The sequence below is a fragment of the Prunus avium genome, chromosome 4, assembly GCF_965620075.1.
Source record: "Prunus avium chromosome 4, drPruAviu1.hap1.1, whole genome shotgun sequence".
Taxonomy (NCBI): Eukaryota; Viridiplantae; Streptophyta; class Magnoliopsida; order Rosales; family Rosaceae; genus Prunus; species Prunus avium.
Window position 1 is genome coordinate 20,454,215 of NC_142287.1, and position 20,677 is coordinate 20,474,891.

Genomic DNA, 20,677 nt, shown 5'->3' on the forward strand with positions numbered 1-20,677 from the left:
TGATCAGCCAGACTCTGCTTAATTGCTTATAAATATCCCACTAATATTCAAGCCTTGTTTGCCCAAAGCAATAGAACTCCATCTCTCATCCATTGCCTTCCATCGATCAACATCATTGTTTCATCTTCATCCTCCTGCTCCTCCTCATTTTCTCTTCCTGCTCGATCTTCTTCTTCTTTGTCTCTTACTTTTCTTGTACGACCTACTGCATCAGTTTTGATTCGACTGCACCGAAATGCCTTCATCGGCTTCTTCAACCCCTAAAATATTGACACATGATGTGTTTCTCAGTTTTAGGGGTGAGGACACCCGCCAAAGTTTTACGAGCCATTTATACCATGCTTTGATAGAGAAAGGAATTGATACCTTCATGGATGATGAAAAACTGAAGAGGGGAAAACCCATTGGCCCAGAACTCATGAAAGCAATTGAAGAATCGAGGTTTGCAGTCGTCATTCTTTCAAGAGATTATGCTTCTTCAACGTGGTGTTTGGATGAACTTGCACATATTGTTGATTGCAAGAAAGAGAAGGAACTCCAAATTTTCCCGGTTTTCTATCACGTAACAGAATCCGAGGTCGGAAATCAAACTGGTAAGTTTGGCGAGGCCTTTGCTGAACATGAAAAAGTTTTCAAGGGCGATATGGAGAAGGTTGACAAGTGGAGGAAAGCTTTAGGGGAAATAGCCGATATATGGGGATGGGTTTTGGATAAAGACAGGTAAATAATATTTATACTTCTTCAATTATTTGAAACTTTAGAGTATTCTTATCTTGTATATATATGCCCATTAACAAAATACTGAAACTTGAAGATGATGTTTGGCACAATAACGATACGGGCACTAACTAGCTTTGGTATCTCATGATATTTATTACTCATTTTGCCATATGAAATAAATATGAAAGAAACTGACATCCTGATTTTATGCATCTTTACTAATTCGAAATTTGAATTATGAATTATATTTGAACAACAATAAATATATTCACAACTAATAAATAGGAAAATAATAAAAGTCATATTAAGGCATTTGCAAGAACATAAAATACCTACAATATAGGTTTGGAAGTAAGGGGCTTGTAGCTCCAGTAGTTAAGGGCATTTACTCCTGCACCCAAAATCTCATGTCTGAATTTCCCCTCCCTCAATCGTTTGTAGATTTGGAAAATCAAATAATAAACCTATATATCATAGTTTGGAAAATAAAATAATAAACCTATGTTAAAGGTTGAAAAACATTCTTAAAAAAACTGAATTTATGTAAACACACACAAGAAAGTAGGGCGAGCACACTCAATACGTATATGATCTATAGGATGAAACAATTTCAAGAACAACATACTTAAATATCATGCAACTGCTAATCAAAATATCCATGCTTACAACATATCTACACCATAAAACAACTATCTATAGGAAACAAGAAGGTGAGAAAGAGAAAAGAAAGATGAATAATAAAAACTAAAAACTAATGTGATAATTATAGATGTTTGACATTATAGATCTAATATTAAATGTGATAATTATTGAATATGTCAAATTGAATAAGTGTTGACCTAAAATAAACAATCATATAATAATTAAGGTGTTGACAATATAGTCAACGAGATCTAACCGAGTAGAAAATGACATTGACTTACAGATAAATTGTCTTTTTTAAAATAAAAAAAAGAGAAAAAAGATAATTGTATTTACAAATACCCACAAAGGGCTAATACGAATATGGAAGTATAGTAACCACAAAGGGTTAATCCAGATACAAGCCACAAAAGGCCAGAGAAATTTCGGCATAAAAGTTGCATGTATGAACAAACCAAGCATGAATCACAGTGCCACTACCGTCACCACAGACCCCATCGCCACCTTGGAGACAGAGAACACCATGGAGATTGTAGCCAATCTCCATACAACTAAAACACCAACCAACAAAAACCCCAAATCTAGTAGATGGGGAATGGGAAAATAAGTGGGAAGGTAAGGAAAAGAGAGAGAGGGAGAGAGGAGGAGGAGTGGCCTCCTTCCCCCTCCCTAGAACAAAGCAAAAGAGATTTGAGAGAGAGAGAGAGAGAGAGAAGGGAGGCTAGGGTTTGAGAGAGACAATTGATATATCATATGTTTACAGATCGGTAATCTTAGGTTCAAATCCCCATGACATCTTGGTTGTATCTAGTGTACCTTAAAAACACCACTTCCCCTTGTAATTTAGGTTATCGCTTGTATTTTAAAAAATTGTTGAAAATATAAGAAGTTATTGAGGGTTAAAAACACATTAAAATTTTTGAAAAATGGGAACCATAAATATTGGCCGACTTATTAGCTTACTATGGAAAGTTTTTTATTGTTTGCCAAGTTACTATTGTGACATCCCACATCGACCAACGGAGAGAGGGTGATATGCCTTATATGTACATGCTCACCTCCATCTAGCACGAGGCCTTTTGGGAGCTCACTGGCTTCGGATTCCATGGGAACTCCAAAGTTAAGCGAGTTTGGGTTAAAGCAATCCCAGGATGGGTGACCCACTGGGAAGTTGCTCGTGAGTTTCTAGAAACAAAACTGTGAGGGCAAGGGGGGGCCCAAAGCGGATAATATCGTGCTACGGCGGAGCTGATCCAGGATATGACAGAATGGTATCAGAGCCACTTTGCCATGTGGTGCGAGTGTGCCGACGAGGACGTCGGGCCCTTAAGGGAGGATTGTGACATCCCAAATCGACCAATGGAGAGGGGGTGATGTGCCTTATATGTACATGCCCACCTCCATCTAGCACGAGGCTTTTTGGGAGCTCACTGGCTTCGAATTCCATGGGAACTTCGAAGTTAAGCAAGTTTGGGCTAGAGCAATCCCAGGACAGGTGACCCACTGGGAAGTTGCTCGTGAGTTCCCATAAACAAAACCCTGAGGGTGCATCCAAAAATAAAATTACTCTGGTTATTTCTGATGAACCCTAATACTTTTAGATTTATATCTAATTTTTTATATTTAATTTTTATTATGTTTGCAGGAGTGAATCAGAAGTTACTCAAGAAATATCTAAAGAGATTTCAAATAAATTGACCTGCATGCCGCCAAGTGCTAACCACGATGATTTAATTGGAATGGGTCCTCGTATACAGAAAATGGAGTCGTTGTTGGATCTTAAGGAGTGTGTTAAAGTTCGCACCATAGGAATTTGGGGGATGGGAGGCATTGGCAAGACAACTCTGGCGGAACTAGTGTATAACAAGATCTGCAGCAAGTTTCAAACTTGCTGCTTTGTTCATAATGTCAGAGAGAAATCTGAAGAACAGAGTCAGAACGTTCTTTTCGAAGAACTGCTCCATTGCTCCGGGGATGACATACATAAACATAATGTCCGTATGGGAATGAATTTATTGAAGAAACGACTGCGTACTAAAAAGGTGCTTATTGTTCTGGACGATGTTGATGATGATAAACAAATAGAAGCTTTAGCTGACAAGGGTTGGTTGGGTCCAGGAAGCAGAGTCATAATAACGACTAGAAATGAGCAATTGTTGAAGCCATATGTAGATTTAGTGGGCGGCAAATATGAGGTTGAGAAACTGAACGATGAAGAAGCCTTTCAGCTCTTCCGTAAGAAAGCCTTCAAGAAAGGCCATGAGATGGCTGATGACTACACAAAGCTGTCCAAGGGTTTTGTCAAATATTGCAATGGCCTCCCTTTAGCTCTTGAAGTTTTGGGTCGCGCCTTGTATGGGAAAACGGTAGCTCAATGGGAGAGTAAATTTGCTAAACTGAAAGAATATCCTGATGACAAAGGCATTTTTCCTGCACTTCGAATAAGTTACGATGGATTAGACGAAACAGAGAAGCAAATCTTCTTGGACATTGCATGTTTCTTCAAAGGAGATTATCACGATCGTGTACTTAAAATTTTGGATGCTTGTGAATTTCATCCAACAATCGGTATTAGTGTCCTCCAGGAGAAATGTCTAGTTAAAATTATTAAAGGAAACAGACTGTGGATGCATGATTTACTACAACAAATGGGTTGGAGCATTGTTCTTGGAGAATCTTGTAAGCCAGGTGAGCGCAGCAGGTTATGGGTTAATGAGAACATTTCGGAGTATAAACGTAGCAAGTGGTGGCTTCATGATGTACTCGAGGAAAATATGGTAAGATATCAAGTGATGCTACATATGCATGTATATACAATGTATTTACCATATGATCTATCAACAAAGTGAGACGACTTATACATGTGCATGTGTCCTGCCTTGTATATATGAATCGGTAAGAAAAAATAAGGTAATGGGCTGCAGGTAAGAAAAAATTAGTTTGAAGGGGAAAAGCCAAATTTACTATATATGTGCATGAATATTTTCTCATTTGCAGATGCAATAATTCTTATACATCTTACACTTGAAGCTTTATTATTTTATGGTGTAGGGAACAAGTGATGTTCAAGGCATATTCCTAAGCTTGCCTGCAAAGAAAGAGATAAAGTTAAATGTTGATCCATTCTCAAAAATGGACAACCTAAGATTGTTGAAGATTTGTAATGTCAAGTTTTCTGAATGTCTTGAATATACTACCTCTGAAGAGTTACGGCTTTTAGAATGGCATGAATATCCTTTAGAGTCTCTACCACCAAGTTTTCAACCTTATGCCCTCGTGGAACTCAAGCTGCCTAATAGTCGCATTAAACAACTATGGCATGAAAGGGTATATATGTTTTTCTTGCATTCAATTAGACAGAAATTATTAATTTCAAAACTAATTACTACAATAAGTTTGTTTAATTACTACTGTTTTCTTGCCTTCATAACAGCTCCTTCCTATGATGGAAAAGTTGACGCTAATCGATCTTTCCAACTGCAAATGCTTGACCAAGACCCCAGACTTCAGTAAGGTCCCAAATCTTGTGGGTTTGACTCTTGAAGGTTGTGAAAAGTTATCAGAGCTTCACCCAAAAATTTGGGATCTCCAACATCTGGTTTCGTTGAACTTGAAGGGTTGTGAATGTCTAGAGAGCCTTCCCCACTCCATTTGCTTGGAATCTCTTCAAAATTTTGTTCTTTCAGGATGTTCAAGACTCGAAAGGTTTCCAGAGATTGTGGGAAACATGGGACACTTGTCAGAACTTCATTTAGATGGGACCGGGGTAAGGGAGTTGCCGCTATCAATCAAGCACTTGACTGGCCTTACTGTGTTAAATCTAAGAGAATGCAAGAACCTTTTGAGTGTTCCAAGCATCATTTGCAGTTTGGCATCCTTGGAATGTCTATATCTGTCAGGGTGCTCACTGATTGACCAACTGCCAGAAAACATAGGGAGCCTGGAACTTTTAAAAGAGCTTGATGCCTGTCAAACTGCCATAAGAAGATTGCCTTCTATTTTACTTCTGAAGAACCTCCAACGGTTATGTTTATTTGGTTGTACAGGTTTGCAGCTCCCTTACTCGTTCTCGGGTTTACCCTCTTTGGTATACTTAAATCTTAGCGGATGCGGTCTAGGAGAAGGAGCAATTCCTGATGATATTGGCATATGCTTATCCTCATTGCGGAGTTTGGGTTTGAGTGAAAACAATTTTGAGAGCATACCTAAAAGCATATCTCAACTTTCTGAGCTTAGAGAACTTACCTTGTTCAAGTGTTGCAATCTGCGATTGTTGCCAGAACCTCTTCCATTGAGCCTAAAACATTTGGATGCACATGGTTGTCCTTCGCAGACAAACTATCCAAAAACCCTGAACGTATGGACTTCTGATGAGGGTATCTATTTCATAGATTGCCGAGAATCAGAAGGAGTTGAAAATGAGATAATCCACCACCCACTGCCAATTCATGAAGAGCATCTTGAACAATTCTTTCCAAAATACTTTGAGGTCTCTCCCTCTCTCTCTCTCTCTCTCTCTCTCTCTCTCTCTCTCTCTCTCAACATATATACATTTGTAAGTTTCCTTAAGGCGCCTTCCAGTTCCAGCCCAATAGGGGAATTTTCTATATATATAAATACATACATATAATGATCCTATATCAGGTTGGATCACCTACGACCTCTTTTGGTGAATTGTAAAAAGGGATCCTGGGGCTGCTCATACATACATGATATATGTGTGTGTATATATATGTATATAATGTTATTGTTTTTCTTATTTTGTACAGGATCTGATTAATCGTCAGCAAGAATTTGAAATTCGCGTTCCGTATACTAGAATTCCTTACTGGTGCAGTGAGTATTCGAGTGGGAATTCTGTAACAATCCAACTATCAGATCCAGAAGATAGTATATGGATGGGAGTTGTCCTTTTTGTGTTTTTCGAAATTCTTGAGCAGAGTTCGGAAATGGAAGAGACGTTCTATCATTTTCACACCTTGGATGGTCGTCTTCAAAATCGAGGAGTCATTGGAAACTTTGAAAACTTCATAGTTGGGTCACATGCAGTTTGTTGCTATGAGCCAGCACGCAAATTTGCAGGGAATTTGAAAAAAGCAAGCGAAGGAGTACTTCAAGCTTCAGTCTCAAAAAATCGACCCAGTTTGGAAGTGAAAGGGTGCGGAATACGTTTAATCTCCCATCGAGATGCGGAAAAATTTGCCCACGATTTAAGTCAGACTGCTAATCAACACCTCAATTCGAATTTTGGTCCACATTGTAAGCATATGTTAGATGAGGTGATGAAATTGGAAAGTTCTGGTGACGTGACGAAACTTGATTACCGTCTACGGGAACCACCATCAACTTCAAATGTGAATCAGGGCAGCAGCAGCGGCAGCTCTACCACAGCTAGTACTGATTCTAGCATCCAACCAGTACAATCGTTGCTTTCAAAGCTCTATGAGGTTACTCCCTCCGTCTCCATCTCTATATATGCGTGTGTGTTAGAATAATGTACTTGACAAAGGACAAAAATCAAAATTTATGTTTAAGGCAGTTGATTTTTGAAGGTCTTAACCATTAATTAATTAATTACTTGTGCGCTTTACATCGACAGGGCCACAATGGACGCAAGAAGGATTTATTTTTTAGCTTTCGTCATGAAGTAGTAATTCCGAACTGGTTCGACAATCACTACTTGGGGAATGTAGCACTGTGTGAACTTCCTCAAAACTTGTTTGATGAAAGCAGATGGGTAGGATTAGAACTATATGTTATATTTTCTTGGCGTCAATCCATTTCGAGTCTCTTCCATCTTCCGTCCTTCCTTTGTGTTGATTTGTGTGACCAAGAAAGCAGTAGAATACCAAGATGTGTCGAGATAAACAATCCCTTCCCCCAGAAAGTTACAAGGTCCCATGAACTTGTTGTGTTACACGTGCCACGTGTGTATTTTCAACAACATGTGTGGAGTCAATGTCAGGTTATTAGGGCATTCTTTAGAACCACCAACTCAGCGGTGGAGGTTGAACTCTGTGGAGCCCGTTTAGTATACGAGGAAGACTTGGGAGGCTTGATCCATTCATTAACTGAGTTGACATTGGGGAGGTCAGATATGCTTGATGAGCTTTGTGCGTATGCCCAAGCCTTTTCTGCACAAACAATGGAAAATCGCCTTCAGCAGGAAGACAAAACTATGGGCAATAATAATGCAGAGGAAAGAGAAATGCCCATCGCTCCTGATTCCATGAGGATCCAAAGGTCATATATATATCTGTGTGTGTTGATTGTTTATATATTTAAATTCTCTCAATCCTGGCAAAATATTTTAATGTCTTTAAATTACTTGGACTAATATAAGTTGTACGTATAGGCAACGGTTAGCTGAATCTGGACAAGAGTTTCTGATACCAGAACAGGATTTTACTTCAATACTGCACAAGTATAGATGCTATCTCAAACGAAAGCAGGATGTCGAGGATTGTGGTGAAGTAATAATAGTCCACTCAAAATGCTTAACGTTTGCCAACAGGGATTCTACCCAACAAAAGATTGCAGAAGAAGATGCTCCACCTCCGTTGTCGTTGTTGGTTGGTCATGTACATGTATTGGCTGAGACTCAACTCTATGGAAGCTATAGTCCAGCACAATGGAAAAGGTACCTACAGGCTTACCTTCAAAAGTCCCAGGTGGCAACACTCAGTCTTAAAGGAGATAAAATTTCTGTTTTCAAGCATTTCGATCCTCGGAACACATACAATTTTTGTTTCCCTCGGAAGGAATATCTAGAGTGTTTCAAACATTGGACTACTATGTCACCCGGGGAAGGACTAGAAATACCTCCAAAGCTGTATGATGATAAAAATTGGAGGGGCCTTGTTATAATTGCTTCTTTTTCAGTCCATGAGCATCCAACTGCCACCCTTGAAGATCTGGGCTCCCAAATCACTGTCAAACTTTTGTGTCACTTGAGAATGGGTGAATATTGCTTGAATCCAGTCGCCATGTGTTCCATAACAAAAGAGAAATTCAAGTGGTTACATGTGCGGGGATTTATTTGGGTGACCTACATACCCCGTGTTTTTCTACCAGAGTTTGGTGTTGCTAATTCTGATATTGTAGTGCCCAAAATTTACAACAATTGCCCATCCTTGACAGTGGAAAGGTCTGGTATCGGTCTCATATACCAGCAAGACGAGGAGGAATTTAAGCAAGCAATAATCCAATCCTGGACCTCCTTCTTTGACAATGCGGATCCCATCCGTCAGTTTGTTGAAGGTCACTCTCCCGAGCAGCCAAATCAAGATCATACGCCCCAACCACACCATGTTCAGGTCTCTCTCACTCTCTCCTTTTTTCTCTCCCACATCAGCTATCTGAATCCAATAACATTACTTAATTTTTATATTTTGTAGGACTTTAATCGAGACATCATACTCCACGCAATTTTCCGTCCGATTACCGAAATTCTAGAGTGGTATCTTTTTCACGTCAGTGATTCTTCAGTGCGAATCCTGTTGCCTCCATCTCTATGTAGTCAGAGAAATTGGACAGGACTGGCGCTTTATGCATATTTCTCAGACCTTGAGAATCCAACTGCCTCCCTAGACAACTTCGATTCAGAAAATCCTCACAACCTGATTTGTCACTTGGAAACTGACAACACTAGTTTGGAATATTCTCTCCACTCCTATCGATCAACTGGCCATGAATTAAAGTGGTTAGAAGATAGAGGATTCATTTGGCTGACCTATATACCACGGAAGTGGTTTCAAGATCAGTTGAATGGATGCAGTCACTTGGATGCTTCATTTGCAAGCGACAGGGCAGGGCTGTATGCGAAAAGGTGTGGTTTCCGTCCCGTATACCAGCATGATGAGGGGTTTATGCGGCGCTGTATGAGCAAGCAAGACGAGGAAGACGAGGAAGAATTTAAGCAAGCAATAATCCAATCCTATATCTCCTTCGACAATGAGGATCTTTTCCGTCAATTTGAGGAAGGTCTTTCTCAAGAAGATCCACATCAATATCATATGCCCCAAGGACCATATGTTAAGGTCTCTTTCTCTCTCTTTCTCTCTCTCTCTCTCTCTCTCTCTCTCTCTCTCTCACACACACACACACACACACACACACACACACACATTGGTGATTAGAGTTGGATATCATTACTTGATTTTTATATTTTGTAGGACTTTGATCGTGACTCGATATTTAATGCAACTTTCCCTCCAAGTACTGAAATTCTAGAGTGGTTCAGTCCTCATCACAACAGTGGTCCTTCATTGAAAATCCAGTTACCGCCATCTCTCTGTAGTGACAGAAATTGGATGGGTCTGGCTCTTTGTGCATTTTTCTCACACCTTGACTATCCAACTGTCTCCCTAGACAAATTGGATGCAGAAACTGCTCACTACCTCATTTGTCACTTGGAAACTGAGAACACTATATTGGAATCTCCCCACAGCTACCGAACAACTTGCGAAGAATTCAAGTGGTTATGTGATGGAGGGTTCATTTGGCTGACCTATATACCACGAAATTGGTTTCTAGATCAGTTGAATGGGGGTAGCCACTTGGAGGCTTCATTTGCAAGCGATAGGGGAAGGTTGTCAGCGCAAAGTTGTGGTTTCCGTCTAGTATATCAGCATGATGAGGAAGAGTTTAAGCAGCACTGTATCAGAATGACCTCGTTACTTGTCAATCAAGAAACAAATGATCAGCAATACCATGATGGTGGGAGCGAGGCAGTACCTAGCAGAGCAGACAGCTTCGTCCAGGACGCTCACCATGAAAGATTGGAAGGAGCCGAGGGTCCTAATAAGCCTAAAGACAAGGGTAAACAAGTTCAGGAATAGGCTGCGGATGTATTTGAGATATGAGCTGGTTCACCATGGTTACTCTAGTTTAAATAAAAACCATAGGGTCTGCATTATCTTGAACTGTTAGGAATAAAATGTTTGTTAGTAAAGACGTGTCGTTTCTTAAAGGCATGCATGCAATATTAGGTGTTTGGTTGTGTCCTGTATTTGAAATAATTGAGGATTGATTTCATGTCCTCTTCTGTCGTTTAATTCCTTAAAGCACTAGGTTTAATATAAGTCTAAGCCACCGTTGTGGATTATCCTTGAAATAATTCAAAGAGATATATACGTGCTCGTACAAGTAGCATGATTTTTATTTGTGGGTATGATGAAGGCCTCTAATTATATTCGATCACAATTCAATTGGTGCGGGTATAATGAAGGCCGGTCTTTTGTTCTCCACAGCCTTGGGTCTATTGTTTGTGAATGGTAAATCAGAGTTTAAAGTCGCCATTTAGCTTGAGAACTGTTTCAGCAGGAAGAGCAGTAGGATCAGTTGTCCCATTTGTATGAACTTCCCGTCCTTTGTTAATCAGAGAAGCCAGGTACATCTCATCAACTGCAAGGAACAAAATTCATGCATGAATTTCCAGGTTCAAGTATGACACTTCCAATGTCCAAACCCAGAATTTCAACTTATGTTCATTCTATTATTTGAGGGTGCCCCATCTGTTCCCAAAGAGACACAGATGCCGGCATCAAGCATCTCTCTTATAGGTGAAAATCCAAGCATTCTCATTGCAACAGCAGGGCAGTGAGATACTTTGACCCCATCCCTTGAAAGACAATCAGTCTGGAGATACTGAATAACAGTTACATATATACCATCCATACAATACAAGAACAAGTTTAAAACCATGTGAGTTTTGATTGTGTTGATGAAAGATGTACATAACACGCAACAGACGTGGAAACTCGGATACATATTTACTGTGTGATCAGTTTTACAAATTTTGTATGAGTTCAACAAAGGAATAGAAACATCAACTCACCTCAGCAGGGTTGACCCAAACTGTATGAGCCGCTAGCAAATTGTCGTGAAGAGAAACTGTATCTTCTCCAAGTGTATGACTGTTCCATGGTCAACTTTTTGCGTCTCTGTCACAAATTGATTCTCATATGCCATCTCTGCAACATGCTAAGCATTGGAAACAGGAGCTAAGTGAATGTTAAGTTTCAACGTCACCCATAAATGTATGTTAGAAAGGTGAGAGATAAATTGAGTACCCCGTGAATCCTAGTTTTCAGTTCTTTGGTAGTATCTGTTGTTGCAAGTAGTAATCCATCAGTTCCATTCATAATTTGCCTAATTCAATATGGCTCGGTTTTTCAGTTTTGCGGTCTCCATGCCCCCCCTAGCGTTTTTACAGAAGTGCATAAAAGATAGGGATTTGACAAAAAAATTAAAGCAAAACAAACTAACGCTATGAGATGAAAAACACGGGGCATTAACAAATATTTTTTTTTATATTTAAACCCCGCACTTCTCTTTGTTCACCTCATGTTCTAAGTTCACCCAAACTTCTAATTCAAATTTTCACAATTTTTAAGAAAACCCCACTCTCTTCCCAAACTACCCTTAAATACACACCCATTAGAAAAAAAATATATTCTAATTAAACCTCATATTTCTAATAAAAAAGATAAAGAGAAACGTTAAAATTATTCGAAAACTGTATTGCAGCTTCACCCTTGGGGCCGACATATGAACTGTATGAATCAAATGGGAAACAAATGCAATGAACAATAAGTGCGTTTAAAAGTTCAAAAGATAATTTGTTTTTTAAATTTTTCTATTTAAATCTCACACTTTTTCGGTTTACTTTTCTTTGTTCACTCCAATACTTAAATCATTAAACTCTTATATTTCATTATTGGAGACGACTATGTACTGAAAAGTTGGATATATGGCTATGTTTGGTAGACCTCTCTAGATTGGGCTATGTTAAATAACACCTGAAGCCCATGTTTGGTAACTAACAAGGGGGACAACTTAAATGAGATTATATATTCCAACATTACCAAAAAACCCTCACTCGCTGGCCCAATACAACGATGTTGAAATATGGCTCGCAAAATAGAGAGCTCGCAGAACAGTGAGGCTGAAACCAGCACCGTCTGGGAGTTAATCAACCACCACCAATTCGACTAACCACCACCATCAATTCAAACCCAATGGAACCACACAGTGGCGGTCTCCCCTAAATTTTATTATTATTTTTTTTTATCATATGAAGATGGAATCATAAACTGTGGGATCATAAACACAAAAACTCAATTCCTAGTAGATCCAAACCAGAGAAAAAGAGAGAAACGCAGGAAAAAAAAATTGGAGAAACAAAGGGAAAAAAACAAGAGAAAGGTGAGAGATAGGAAGAAGAAGAGAGAAAAGGAAGAAAATTATGATTTTGTTGATGCATCCCTACCACCTTTCCAACTTTGTTTGCTCTTTCTTTTGTATCTTGTGGCTTAGGCTGTTTTTGGTCCCAAGCTTTTGTTGGGCTCCAGTGACCTTGTTCTGCTTTTCATGCCTTCTCAAGTATATCTAAAGAGACACAGAGAGAGAGATGAGGGAAATGGCACGGAAGAAGTAAAAGAGGAAAAAGGAAAGGGAAGAGAGAGGGGGAGAAAAGTGAATTCGGAAGAAGAAAAGGGGGGAAAAGAAAGGGAAAATAGAGAAGAAAGAAATTGGAGAAAAAGTGGGTTGTGGGTGTGAGACGGGAAGGGAGAGAGAACAAAAGAGAGTGACTCTTCACTAATTAAATTTAAATTTAAAAATATTTAAAAAATTATTTTTTAGTCCTACACATCACCAAATATAGGTATTTTACTAGTTTTATAATCTAGTTTCTTAGTCCGACGCACCATCAAACATAGGTCAGTACTTAATCTAGCTTAATCCAATCCAAACTAATCCAAGACAATCTCAGAATTTAATCCAATCCATAACAATCCGCCTTACCAAACGACCCAAAGAGAAGTGTTGAGTTTAAATAGCATAGACAATTAAAAACTAGCGGGCGTAAAAAAATTAGGCGTGAAAACCCCCCCTCTCTCTCTCTCTCTCTCTCCCCATTCCAACTGTCTCTTTTAACAAAAAAAAAACTCGGGATCTCTCTTTCGCGCTCTCGCTCTCAGTAGCTTTCTCCTTCTCTCTCCCGCTTTGATTTTCTCTGTCTCTCTCCCGCCCTGACTCTCTTTCTCTCATGGTGGAAATCTAGCTCGCTGTCTGTTTATCAAACTCGCACTATCTTTCTCGCTGGCTGCTCTTGTCCCAACGTCTGAAGCTCTGTGACAGGTAATAACTCTCATTCTCTTAGGGTTATGGTCTAGCCATCCAACAAATCAGTATATCAAAACAATTGTTATGTCCCTAATTTGATTTAGGGTTAAATTTGTTGAGTATTGAATTGGGGCAAGTTTTCTGAATTTTTTTCTGGGTTTTGCTTGAAAATAGGACTAGCTAAGGAGCTTTGCTCGTATTCGTGATTACAACTTAGACAATAAGAATAGCATTCAAGTTGGGGGTTGGAGATTTGAAATTGGAAAGCTAATTCTATTCTTAATTTATTGTGTAAAGCTCCTCTACCTTCGTAATGCTGATAGCTCAAAGTGAATTCTTAGGTTTTCAGGCAATTTAAAAAAAAAAAAGAATATCTGGCTTTTTGTGCTCTAATGGCCACAACAATAGATTTGATGAATTTTCTGCATCGTTTGTCATTGGCACTGTTCTTTGTCAAGTTTATGTTCTTTCGATAGCAGGTAAAAAACGCTATTATATAGCTCATGCTTTCATATCTTTGGCTGACACGGCGCTTTCTATAACTCTGTTATAACCTATTATAGTGTTTTTTCAGCGCTGTCTATGAGAAGTTGTGGTGTAGTGATTTAAACCAGTGTTTAGAGGGTGTCTATAAGGTGCAACAATGTCGGTAACAGCAGGTGTTAGTGATACTGTGATTGCAGTCAGGGATAAGCTCAGAGGTAAAATTGGGCAAACAAAAGTTAAAAGGTATTGGCCTGGAAAAGCTCCCGAGTGGGCAGATGATGCGAACGAAGATGGGGATATTAGGATGTCCGCAGCTGCTTCATTGGAGAAAGCTTTCCCCACGCAGGAATATTCTGATGTTGTTAGAAAAGATGATCCTAGACTGCGCCGTTTGGCTGAGAGCAGGATAGATAATCGTGAGGATGTTCGAGCTGATCATAGGCGTATCCGGCAAGCAGAGATTGTTTCAACAATTGAAGAAGAAGCCAAGAGGCGGGAAGGGTTAGAAGCTGAGGAAGAGGACGCAGATGCTTTGGAGGAAAGAAGAAGAAGGATCAAGGAGAAGTTGCGTCAAAGGGAGCAAGAAGAAGCTCCACTCCTTCTGTCGGAAGACGAGGAAGAAGTAAAGGAAGAGGAGGAAGAGGAGTCTGAGTATGATACTGACTCAGAAGAAGAGCTTACTGGTATGGTGATGTTGAAGCCTGTCTTTGTGCCCAAGTCAGAGAGAGATACTATTGCTGAACGTGAGCGACTTGAGGCTGAAGAACAAGCCCTTGAGGAATCAAGGAAGAGGAATTTGGAGGAAAGGAAGAGAGAGACAAAGCAGATTGTGGTTGAGGAGATTCGGAAGGACGAAGAGATTCAGAAGGGTTTGGAACAGGAAGGAAATATTGCTGATATTGATACTGATGATGAAGTAAATGAGGCAGAGGAGTATGAAGCTTGGAAGGCAAGAGAGATAGCCAGGATCAAGAGGGATAGGGAGGACCGGGAAGCAATGATAAAGGAGAAGGAAGAGATTGAAAGGGTTAGAAACATGACAGAGGAAGAGAGGAGGGACTGGGAGAGGAAGCATCCGAAAGCTGCACCACAACCAAAGCAGAAGTGGAGATTTATGCAGAAATATTACCACAAGGGTGCTTTCTTCCAGTCAGAACCTGATGACTATGCTGCAACTGTTGGAACAGATGGAATTTACACACGTGATTTCTCTGCCCCAACTGGAGAAGATAAAATGGACAAAACAATATTGCCCAAGGTCATGCAGGTCAAACATTTTGGTCGTAGTGGAAGGACGAAATGGACTCATCTTGTCAATGAGGATACCACTGATTGGAACAATCCGTAAGTTCAATTTCTTTAATGCATTAACCATTCTGGTTACCTATTTTATTTTTGTGTTGAATTCATTAAACACCACAAGCACTATTATATTTCTTGTTTTCTTAAGGGAAGTTAGAGTTTGTGTCAGTTTACCCACAGTTTATTTGAAGTGAATATGAACTGAGGGGCTAATCTTACTGAATTTCTCAGTCAAATCGTAAGATTTTATGGGTTGGAGAATAGTAAGATTTGAGGACATTCACGTAGCACTTGATGAGCATTAGTCTTGTAGAAAAGTATGTGTGGTCCAATAGCAGTATGGTGCTTTATTAGCACATATGTCTATTAGCTTAAATAGTTTGATATAATAATTAAACAACTAGGTTATATTCATTGATAAGTAAAATTTGATTTATAAAATGCTTTAGGGAATCAAAAAGAAAATTGGTTATGGTAAATGTATAGTATCACTGTATTTGACTTTACTGATGGTCAACATTTTTTATTTTTTATTTTTTGGTCAGAAGTTGGACATAAACATCACTTAATTCACCTGTACAAGTATTCCTAACCAAAAACTGTCTTTCAATTTGATCTAGAAGCCCATGTAACTTCATTCGCCTATACCTGTTGAGAGATTCGATAATTTTATATGTTTCAAGAGTGAAGTTCAAAGTATGATAAATGATCCCATCCAACTACTGATCGGTGCATATTTACATATCATTTTGTAACCTTCTAATTTATGATTTGGTTATGTTTTTGAGTTAAATTTGTGCTTTTAATAAGTTTTGTGTTTATTTCAGTGTGATAAGCTTGAGAATCACTAATTGCATTTTGGAGACAAGTTAGCTTAAAACGGTGTCTGCAGATCAGTCAACTTCACGGATTGGACTGCACTTGCTCAAGAAGAACCAGATGATGAGCCATATATCATTGGAAAGATACGGAAGTCTATTTTCTGTAGAATTTTACGGTTCATGATTCCGAGTCTTCTAGAGAAAGTTATACATGTTTTGGCAACTTAAGGTCAAATTCGGCAGCATCTGCGTTACTGGGCCAAAAATCACATTTGAAGGCCTTCCGGATTTTTCCTTGAGTTGGGCTGCATATGCTTGGAAAGATAATTCAAAGAGCTTCAAGATCCATATTTTTCCAGAATTTTATGGATGGAGAAACAAGCCCAAAACGAGCCCAAAAGAAGACTGCAATGCATTGTCATGCTTGACATATGCATGAGGTGTTATTGATTGTGGGGAAGTTAGGTGAAGCATATTCAATTCCTATAATTGAGTGGAATTTTGCAGCCAAATGAATTGAAAGATGTTGAAGTGGATGATGCAACACTAAGCTTAATGACAAGAAGAATTGTTTTCAAATGCAATTGTGTGTTAGGTTAAGTTGGTGAATTAAGTGTTGTGTGTTAGGTGAAGTTAGTGTGTTTAGAAAATTCAATTGTATAATTCAGATTTTCACTTCCCCTAGGCCTATAAATAGGGAGGTTCTCTAAGCTTGTAAACACACCCCAAGGGGGGGAGCTCTCAAGCACTTCTCTAGAGCTCCCTTCCCTTCTCTCCCTCAAATTCTCTTAGTTTCTCTTTCTAGTTTTCAATTGTTGTAATGAAATCTTTTGTGTTGAAATTTTCCTTAAGTTTTTCTTAGTTCCACTTTACTTTTCATTATGTAAATTCTTTTCTTTAGTCTCAAGTTTGATTAGTTTCCAAGTTTCAATTATGGTTCATGTTCTTATTCATTATGCTTATAAGTTAATATGCTAGTTTGAATGATTGATCACCATTAAGGCTTGCATGTTAGCTATCTTGGTTTGAATTAAGAGTATACACCATGCTTTAATTCGAATTGAACTATGAATAGGAAGAGTATGTATGGACATTCGACAACAGGGATTAGATACATGCTTGGTTGTTTAAATTGTTCTTCTATGCTTAATGGGTTCCTAATGCTTAATTTTAGGTTAGACAACAAATGATCAAATTAGGGAATTAGGAACACAAGGTTATGACCACACACCATGGCTTAATCATACATTAGCTAGAATCAATCCGTTAATCTAATTGAACTTGGGAACTTATCTGCTTGAGTTAGTTATTTTCTTTCTTCCTTGTTTTATTTATTTCCCTTCTTTTTCATTTCTGTTTTGTGTAGGGAAAATGAATTGAATCATTCAATCACCAATCCTCGTGGGATCGACCTCGCACTTACATACGCTATACTACCGAACGGCTCGTGCACTTGCGAGTATCACAAGTTGAGGATGCAGCTGAATCCATTTTGGTGCAGCTGTATCTACACAACAACTACCCAGGACCAGATGATTGAGAGTCTTTTTATTTTTCTGTAGTTAATGCAATTTATAGATGTCATTTACGTTTATTATTTTGGAGCTCTTTAATCATCGTGTTTAAGTCTCTGTCACATGATCAATGGTATAGGCATAATTCAGTATTCCTAAACATGTTAATTTGAGTCTTCCAATGGTTCATGTAAATAGTCCTTTTAAAAAGGACTAGTTAGTAAGATTTGAAAATTAGTGAACATCAAATAAATTATAGTTTTCTATGATTTCCCGCTCTCATGTGTAGCTTGAATGGTATTGGAGTGAGCCAAAGACACCTCCTGATCTATTACTAGGAATGATCCAAGAAACTTTTAGTAGTGATGCCAAATTCCATATCTTTTTGTACTTCTTCTTTGTCCTACATCATTATATCTGTATATGTTTTCAAGACTCCAAAGTTCGGTTGGGTAGGAATCCATAATCTGTAAATGGAATGACAGGAAAACGAAAATAAAAAAGAATAGCCATGGGTTGAGTCAAAATTTTAGGATAATAAGCTAAAAATTCTTCAACAATATATAGAAAAACTACATTGATATTGTTGTGGTCATAGGAATAATTTAAAGTTTTGGAACAAAGGATTGGTGGCTTAACTTTGAAGTAATAGAACATGAGAAAAGTTATTGTTCTTTTTTATTTTATTAGCAATTTGTTATGGTCATATTCATATTGTTACTTTCATTTCTATATCAACATATTTTGGATGGGTTCTATATGTCAGTATAAGTATTATTTTTTGGTGGTTTTCACTTGGATTTCTTAGTATGTAAAGTTAAGGTTCCACCGGGAGGAGCTGTCTTGTGGTATGAATATATATTAAATTGATGTGAATTTTGTTTGAGGGAGAACAAAAGTTGAGATGTGAATAGGCGAACATACCATACAAATTCTGATGAATTTTTCATAGGGCTTTTTCCCCTTTTCGGTAAAGGAAGTGGGAATATAACTGTATCATCAGTAATGGGATCGACTTTGGCTTCTCTTTTGATCTTAAATTCCAGAATACGTACATCTGAATACGTTTTATTTGATTGTTCCCGAAATTTTTTTCCAAACAAGCACATTTATTTACCGTTTTCTGCATTTCAGATGGACGTACAACGATCCTCTTCGGGCAAAGTATAATGCTAAAATGGCAGGAATGAACGCGCCTATTGCAAAACCCAAAGGAAGCAAGAAATTGAAGGATTGGGAGTCTCGTTGATCTGTTCATGTGCAAGAAGCTAGGTTTTGTAATTTATCTGATGTTTTCATGACGGAATACAAGTTTGTGGGAGAAGATTACATTCTTCAATGTATTTACGCAATGTAGGACTGCTCAGCCATGTAAGATTTCTGGTCCATTATTATGATAATTTAGTATGACTTTAGATTAGAATTAAAATTATAGAATTCAATCTGTAACTTTTAAGACTTGGGAGTGAAGCAATGAAAAAGAGACGAGCGATGCCATCATGCATATGGAGTTATTAAAATTGGATTAGGACTTTATGCAATTTTCTCAGAGCTTGAGAATCCAACTACCTGCCACGACAAATTGGATACAGAAACTCCTCACTACCTGATTTGTCACTTGGAAACTGACAACATAAGTTTGGAATATTCCCTCCACCCCTATCAAACAACGAGGGGAGAATTAAAGTGGTTAGAAGATGGAGGATTCAATTGGCTGTCCTATATACCACGGAAGTGGTTTCAAGATCAGTTGAAAGGGTGTAGTCACTTAAACGCTTCATTTGCAAGCAATACGGGAGGGCTGTACGCGAAAATGTGTGGTTTCCGTCGAGTATATCAGCATGAGGATGAGTTTACCACTTTTCTTGAGACCAAAGAAACAAATGATCAGCGCTACCATGATGGTGGTGAGGGCAAGGCAGGACCTAGCAGAACAGACAGCTCCATGCAAGACCCTCTCTTTAAAAGCGTGGAAGGAATCGAGGGTCCTAAGCTTAATAAGGACAAGGGTAAACAAGTTCTGGAATAGCCTGTGAATGTAGTAGGAAAACAGACAGCTCCATGTTTGGTTGTGTCTCGTAGAAGTCAAGTTGTGTGTTAGCTTTCTGTTTGAATACCTGAGGGTTCATGTGTCCTCTCTGCTGTCGTTTAATTTCTTAAATCACTAGCTAGGTTTATGGTTTTATATCTCTTAATACAAGTCAAGAAGTGTTCTCTTACAAGTCAACCGTGTGGATTAAATATCTCCTTGAAATAATTCAAGAGTTATATGACCTCTCCTCTATTACGAGAAGCATGTTTTTTATTCACCTTATGTGGGTATGTTTGTCAAGGGCAGCCTGCCCTTCTTTTGACACGCTTCTTTTGTAGGTGCTTAAATTCATGCCAGTGCTCCAGTGTATAATTATGTTCTTAGAGCTAAAAGGTTCATTATTCCACCATATACCTATTAGAATAAACAACAAAACACAGTGCATATAGGATTAATGATTGACGTTGTGGTACTGGAGTGCGATGTAGATGTATGTGTGGTTATGTAAAATTGGAGAATAAAAAAACGAGGAAGAAAAAAAAAAACGAATACTGAAAACTAAAAACAATTTAAACTATTATCAAACATGGTTTGGGTTTTCAAAACAGAAACTCAACACTGAAAACGAAATGGTTACCAAAAGTAGAGGAAGAGATTAAGACATGGGAGTGAAGCAATGAAAGAGAGACGAGGATGGCATCATGCATCTGGAGCTATTAAAATTGGATTAGGACTTCGTTGATATTCGTTTTGCACAAGTCCAGTGTTCAAGTAGAGCCAAAGAAAGTCGAGCGGGTCCTTTTTCTTTGTCAAGTGGGTCCATTTGGCTGAGATGAATTCCAGGATTTCTTACCCAAGTATCTAGCCTGAGAGTCGTTATTACTTATTTTTATATTGTAAAGAAAATGAGTCGAAATTACTTATTTTTAATACATTATGATATGAAAGGCTTGCTTGAATTAATTTTAAAACTTCCATCAACATATAATTACTCTTAATGGAGAGATTTTCATTGATACACAAATTATGGA

The 20,677-nt window shown here is 38.4% G+C and overlaps 2 protein-coding genes across 4 annotated transcripts; both read left to right on the forward strand.

Annotated features, from left to right (window-relative positions):
- Positions 1–235: 235 nt before the first annotated feature.
- LOC110747973 (uncharacterized) lies at positions 236–10,399 on the forward strand. The gene is made up of 9 exons (XM_088252340.1): positions 236–720; positions 3,008–4,139; positions 4,414–4,689; positions 4,796–5,851; positions 6,132–6,809; positions 6,962–7,605; positions 7,718–8,678; positions 8,760–9,401; positions 9,537–10,399. The coding sequence occupies exons 1-9, from the start codon at positions 236–238 to the stop codon at positions 10,200–10,202; spliced, it is 6,540 nt and encodes a 2,179-aa protein (XP_088108466.1). The 3' UTR covers positions 10,203–10,399.
- A 2,847-nt stretch (positions 10,400–13,246) lies between these two features.
- Positions 13,247–18,872, forward strand: LOC110754501 (uncharacterized). Of its 3 annotated transcripts, none has more exons than XM_088252786.1 (3): positions 13,247–13,506; positions 14,055–15,321; positions 18,749–18,872. In XM_088252786.1, exons 2-3 carry the CDS (start codon positions 14,135–14,137, stop codon positions 18,861–18,863), a joined length of 1,302 nt encoding a protein of 433 aa, XP_088108912.1. In that variant the 5' UTR covers positions 13,247–13,506; positions 14,055–14,134; the 3' UTR covers positions 18,864–18,872. The 3 variants fall into 3 exon arrangements, with proteins under 3 accessions (XP_088108912.1, XP_088108913.1, XP_088108911.1); XM_088252787.1 differs by lacking the exon at positions 18,749–18,872 and adding an exon at positions 16,107–17,031 and having other exon boundaries at positions 14,066–15,321; XM_088252785.1 differs by having other exon boundaries at positions 13,248–13,506; positions 14,066–15,321.
- The last annotated feature ends 1,805 nt before the right edge of the window (positions 18,873–20,677 follow it).

What these genes read in the sequence shown, in the direction of transcription:
- LOC110747973 (XM_088252340.1), top strand. Translation starts at nt 236, where the DNA reads ATGCCTTCATCGGCTTCTTCAACCCCTAAAATATTGACACATGATGTG. An exon ending in TGGGTTTTGGATAAAGACAG is followed by an intron (nt 721 to 3,007) that starts GTAAATAATATT and finishes TTATGTTTGCAG; the next exon opens with GAGTGAATCAGAAGTTACTC. An exon ending in TGCTTTCAAAGCTCTATGAG is followed by an intron (nt 6,810 to 6,961) that starts GTTACTCCCTCC and finishes TTACATCGACAG; the next exon opens with GGCCACAATGGACGCAAGAA.
- LOC110754501 (XM_088252786.1), top strand. Translation starts at nt 14,135, where the DNA reads ATGTCGGTAACAGCAGGTGTTAGTGATACTGTGATTGCAGTCAGGGAT. An exon ending in ACCACTGATTGGAACAATCC is followed by an intron (nt 15,322 to 18,748) that starts GTAAGTTCAATT and finishes TCTGCATTTCAG; the next exon opens with ATGGACGTACAACGATCCTC.